General features: G+C 35.9%; 1 protein-coding gene across 2 annotated transcripts; it reads right to left on the bottom strand.

Moving 5' to 3' along the window:
* Positions 1-537: 537 nt before the first annotated feature.
* Positions 538-5,441, bottom strand: LOC100816049 (uncharacterized). Of its 2 annotated transcripts, none has more exons than XM_006600817.4 (4): positions 5,049-5,441; positions 1,887-1,977; positions 1,486-1,588; positions 538-1,392 (listed from the first exon to the last, which is right to left on the bottom strand). In XM_006600817.4, the coding sequence occupies exons 1-4, from the start codon at positions 5,284-5,286 to the stop codon at positions 712-714; spliced, it is 1,113 nt and encodes a 370-aa protein (XP_006600880.1). In that variant the 5' UTR covers positions 5,287-5,441; the 3' UTR covers positions 538-711. The 2 variants fall into 2 exon arrangements, with proteins under 2 accessions (XP_006600880.1, XP_006600881.1); XM_006600818.4 differs by having other exon boundaries at positions 1,486-1,585.
* Between the last annotated feature and the right edge of the window lie 441 nt (positions 5,442-5,882).

Genomic DNA, 5,882 nt, shown 5'->3' with positions numbered 1-5,882 from the left:
GAATGCTGTTTAAAACCATGTTCACTCTATTTGTGCTTACTGCTTAAGCTCTGCAACCAGCTACAGGACAACATAAACTTGGGATTCTAATGTGCACTATTACCTCTCAATTTCCAATAACATGTCAAATATCTGAGAGATAATTTGCCGACAAAAGCATCCCATAAAGAGGGTTGATAGTGCATAGTCCTTTCAGCCTATAACATCCTATCGCAACATTGGTGGCAAGGAACGTACGTTAATCGATTTAGTGTGAAAGGGTTTTGCCAAATAAAATGAAGCAGCTGCGTCTTGACAATGAATTTGACAGTGTCAGAAAGTCGGGTAGAAATAAACAAGGACAGTGGAATAGAAATAGTTAAAATGTTAAAACTACTAGTCTATTCAATCACTTTACTCATTAACATTTTAGCCTATGTCTTCAGAATTGAATGAGAAATTATTGAACACCAAATTGAAGCAGCGAAGCTTTCATTTCATGATTTGATTAATGGACTAAAGTCGTTGAACCGTAATTGAATTGAATAATGCTCAAACTGAATATAATCTGTTCACACTTCAACCGGTTAAAGTATCCAGATTAGTTTCTAAAACACTTTTTGGCTTGCATTTGACTACCTAATTCTAATTAGAGAGCATTTTCCTAGAACAGCACAACATTTAGATTTCTGTTTCTTTCAAGGTAAATCACAATGTTTAAGAAATCTAGACTCATAACTGCTCTATATCCTGGGTAGAAAAGTGTTTGTCTATGGTGTTGAGAGTTTCTAGATCAATCTCAGTGGTGGTAACAAATTTCGGTAAAGAATAATCCAATCCTTCTGCTGGTACCACATCAGTTACAACAGTTTCATTCTCATGCATTTCATTGTCTTGAAGGTCTTTCACGCTAGCGCCTTCGTCCAAATTGAAGAGTTGGGTCTTCATCTCTAAGCACGGCTTCAAATCCTCCTCAGTTCGGGCTTTATTAATTTTTTCCATAAGATCACTTATAGCTGATAACCTTTCAATCCCCTTTCCCCTTTCTGAAGCTTTATTAGATTCATCATCAATTGATTCATTGATGTCACCATCTACAGCACTTTTCTTGAGCTTCTTTAATCCCTCGTCTACAATTTGTTGTATTCTCATTCTCAAACCATCACTTCTCATAGAATTTGATCTTAGCTGCAATTTTAACCCAGGGATCATTGCCTCATTGCTCTCCATTGTAGTAGGATTAGACTCCAATGCAGAGGGCACATTCTCATCCAACGACTTCACAGCTAATACTTCCTCCAGTAAATCTACATTCTGCATGTATCGGTCAAAAGCTTCATTTTCCACTTCAACATTCCGCTCCTTGTATTCCTTTATCTTGGCAAATCTCCATTCATTTATAGCTGCAGCATCCTGTAAACATCACAATGCTATTACTTTCAAACGACACACAGGTCGCCAAAACAAGTAATCACTTAAACCAAGCATTGCTTCTGCATTGTGTACCTTTCTAGTTAGTGGCTTCTTTGAACGAAGTGAAAGGTGTAAATTATTGAACTGAGCAAAACTATTGGAAAGCTGTCGAAGTGATGCAACTCTACCTGCACTTCTGAAATAAAAGACAAAAAAAATCCTCAGCTAAGGGGAAAACAGAGAATTTGAAAGAAGCTTTTAAGTGTTGATTGTACAGTTGAATTAACAAGTCACAGCACAAACACACTAGAAAAGTGCTGCATTAAGAAAATGGTATGAGAAAACTGTTAGCAGTGAATTCAGCATAAAAGAACAATCTTGCCTCTGTTTTTTAAATAAATTTGATATATTTCCAGTCAAGCCCGACATGTTTAAAATATAAACTAAAAAAATTGATTTGATGCACATATAGGATGCTGATGCTCATAACTTACGTTGATTGAGGTGGATCTAAGGATTGCTGGTCAAGAGGAGAGGCGCCAGAAGAGGGTGCCTTGTCAGGAAAAGTTGAATTAGCTTTTAACACTGCATTCACCATAAGACATGGAAGCAAAGGGACAGAAGAATAAACATCTGTTAGGATCTTATATTATGGGGAAATATTATAAAAAAATTGTATACAGAACAAGTACTAAGCATTTCTTTACTTTGTAGAAGAAAGTTGTACTTTTAATGCTACTAGTTTAACAAATGCTTACATGCCCCCTGCCAGGTCTTAAGGGTAGGGATCCACTAAAGCTGTGTTGCATGAACACATGTGAATACTGGCATTGGTACAAGAACAAGAGGTACAATGAAATTTCTAAACCTAAGGTAAAGATACACACAAAAAAGGGGATCAACTTGCACCTCTACAAGTTACACTAAAATTATGATAAGAACTCAATCCAACCATAGATTTTGAGATAAAATTATGTAATACACACACAAACAGAGAGAGAGAGAGATCACAATATCAACCAAGTCTTATGGTGTAGTTCTCCCAAGGTTTTTATCAGATAGCAGCATATAACAGGAAGCCTTGAAAACACTGTAGGGGAATAACACACACACACACACACACACACATATATATATTCACAATATCAGCTAACTTTTATGGTGTAGTTCTACCAAGGTTTTTATCAGATAGCAACATGTAACAGAAAGACTTGAAAATGATAACATGAAATAGCAGATAGCAGGATAGCTACTAAAGTGAAATTATAGGTATGAGATATGAAAATATATTTATTTATAGATATACAAATGCTTGAAAATTTAAAAATACCAGAAATTAAAGATGTTTACATTTCACAATTATTAAAAAAAAAAACAGAAAGAGAAATTTGAGAAGATTGAACTTTGAATTGAAAAAAAAAACAGAAATTTACGAACACAACAGTGAAGATTGGAGAGACAGCGTGTGAAGTGCAAACAGACTTCAGAGACAGCAGGAAGAGATGCACTGGGCGGAAAGAACCTGGGTCACATGAAATACTGGTGATGTTGGCCAGAGAATGTCTCAAAATGCAGAAGAGATGAATATACAAGAAGCAAGAATGATGAGATTGGCCTGAGTTCTTAAAACCCTATTTGATCAGAGGAGATTACTGACCCAAAAACATAAGAAAATGGGATGAAAAGATCAAAAAAGAGGGACATTTTGTGGCTTCTCATGAAGACTGAGAGCAGCTGCTGTGATCATGAAATGACCATTTATCAATACCAGCCGTAATTTTCCACAATGGAGAAGCATGCCTCTACTGCTCCTGTTATGCTCAAGAGCCAGGACACCTCAATAGTGCAGCCAGCTACTAACAGCTATTGATAACTATGCTTGAATGATAAGCGAGTGTTAAGATCAAGTGTGTAGCCATTACCCAAAAACTACCAGTACTGAATGCACATCTAATAGAGGAATGGGTACAGCAACTATTTAGGAGTACCAATACATCATAGCTCTAAGGTAAGCCAGCTTTAAAAATAAGAGGGCATTTATCATTTTATTGTTAATCATTCATGTGCAAAGGTGAATATACTCCTATTTGAATCGAGATTCAAATCATGAATCAGAAGGCTTTTTAACAAAATAAAGCATATACAAATAACAAAAACATGAAAACACAAATTCATTATCAATGGCTAAAAAACAAAAATTCAGGAACAGTTTAACATTAAGAAACATAAAAAATAAAAATCATATGTAGTGAGTATTGTGGAAGAGAAACACATGTGTAGTGACAGACAATGGGAAGAACCCAGAGTAAAATAGTGTGGTAAGAGACACGTACAAAGCACAATAGGGGAACGGGAAAGAGGAGAACAAGAATTAGGCAAAGGCGACACACATGAAGAATGGGGCACTCTGGAATTGGAGGGAAAGAATTGGTCAATTCCCTCTCTTTTCTACTATTTAGGATTTTCAGAACCGGGTCACACATGACCTGATCCAGTTATAGGAGTGACCCAGTTGTGGTAGAATAGCACACTTCATCCCCAAAACCAAGAATCCTACAATTCAGCAGCGATTCAGGTGATTCATGGTGTGATTCAAGCACCAAAACAAGTCAGCATCCGATTCACATCACCAGCCACTTGAATCATATTGTACAAATCAAATTGTCAATTGTAGGATACTGATAACAAAGTTATAGATTACTTTTTTTAGTTTTATAATAGTATAATATATAATCAATAATAAAAAACAGCAAAAAAGAAAACCATCCACAGACTATTTGGGATGGAGAGTCGCCCAATTTGGTGGGCAGGCCCAACACCAACTTTCAACCAAGAAAAAAAACAGAACTACTACCTAGCATCTTCTCCCATCATTCCCTACCTCTTCCATCTTCCCTCAGGAAAGAAAAAAAAAAGCCTATCCATAGCTACTGCAACTCAAAATAGGGCAGGAAAAACTGACTTGAGGTTGCCTTGCTAATGCCTCTTTGGTAAACAACTATATGGCTATCCAAGATTGATTATTAGCTTTAGAGGACCGTTTTCTAATAATAAGCTAAGTGCTCTACATAAGAGTAGATGACTCCAGCTGCAATATCAAGGTTTTGGGGCTTGCCACAACCACATTGTGACCACAATTGTATTCGCATTTGCCCCCAATTTCCGGCAATGTCAAGAATCGTAACAAAACCACAACCATGACTGCAGTTTAAAACCTTGGACACAGCACAAACAATGTAAAAGTTCTTTTTTTTTGGCGATGAAAAAGTACTCAAAACCTAACTCAGTTTTATCAATAACACTGAATTCATAGCTCAATTGCATGACCATTATCAATCCAAGGCATAACTATAACAAGTCAACAGCAACAAAAGGCACAACGAAACAAAGAGTAAAGCAAATCAAGAATAAGACCATAATTTTTTTTCAGAACTAATTGAATGACATGATAACAACAAAAATTCCTTCCTCTTAACTACAATTTGCAAGGTGAGATCACAGCACACGATAAGTCAGTCACACAGTTAAAGTATGTCAAATCAATAACAAACGGCACAAAGCAACACGGAAATATCATTATTTTAGGGTAGAGAAGAAGAGCAAGAATGTTTCTTTGTGTTTTGAAAAAAGGGAAAAAAGAAGGGTAAGGAACGAACCGTGGATATGACAGGGGTTTTGATTTCTAGAGCAGCAACTCTTGCAGCATTCGTAGGGGCATCTTGAACGAGCGACATTGCCGCACTGTTTGCACTTGGGCTTGTTGTGGCCACGCTGGGACTTGGGCGGAGTAGGGACCGCACCCACGCCAACGCCTAGGGTTCCTGGTTTCGCCGTAGCGATGTTGTTGTTGTTGATGATGTTGGGGTTGTTGTTGTTGTTGTTGGGTGTCGCCATAGAATAGAGTAACAGCCACACCTAGCACCACCTTTCTTTGTTTCTTCTTCTTCGCGCGAAATTGAAAACGAAAAAATTGAAACCCCCAACCAAACAAAGACCAGCAACAAAGGCTGAGTGAGGGAAATGGAGGGGTGAGAATGTGAGACTCTTTTTATTTTTTTAATTTCTTGCTCTTATTTGTATTTTGAGTAAATAGTCAAATTGTTAGAAAGTATGATCCAAATAACAAATTGATTACGCAAGTTTGGTCGTTGAAAAAATACAACAAATTAATTTTATTATTAAATTTGTGAGATTAATTTATTATTGTTTAAAAATTAATTTAATAATAAATTATATTTTTAATATGAATTAAATATTAAATTATAAAATTTAGAAATTAATTTGTCATTAAATTATTAATTAATTTTTTGAAATATTTATACATTCAAAAATTTAATTTAATTTTTTTTTATCTTTTCGAAATAAATTTATCAATACCTCACAAAATGAAATTTGACTGTTTAGCCTTATATTTAGGGAGTTGCTAAGTGCATCCAGCATTATTGTTGGTGCACCTAACACTTAAGGATAAAAGTCAAAATTATCCCTGC

The sequence above is a fragment of the Glycine max genome, chromosome 17, assembly GCF_000004515.6.
Source record: "Glycine max cultivar Williams 82 chromosome 17, Glycine_max_v4.0, whole genome shotgun sequence".
In the NCBI taxonomy this organism is placed as follows: domain Eukaryota; kingdom Viridiplantae; phylum Streptophyta; class Magnoliopsida; order Fabales; family Fabaceae; genus Glycine; species Glycine max.
The sequence above is the reverse complement of the archived record's forward strand: the minus strand, read 5'-3'. Positions and strand labels throughout refer to the sequence as shown.

Bases quoted from the DNA above. Each gene is read 5' to 3' on its own strand.
- LOC100816049 (XM_006600817.4), bottom strand. From the start codon at position 5,286: ATGGCGACACCCAACAACAACAACAACAACCCCAACATCATCAACAAC. The intron at 1,589-1,886 runs GTAAGTTATGAG...CTTTTATTTCAG, and splicing joins TTAGATCCACCTCAATCAAC to AAGTGCAGGTAGAGTTGCAT. The intron at 1,393-1,485 runs GTACACAATGCA...TGATGTTTACAG, and splicing joins AGAAGCCACTAACTAGAAAG to GATGCTGCAGCTATAAATGA.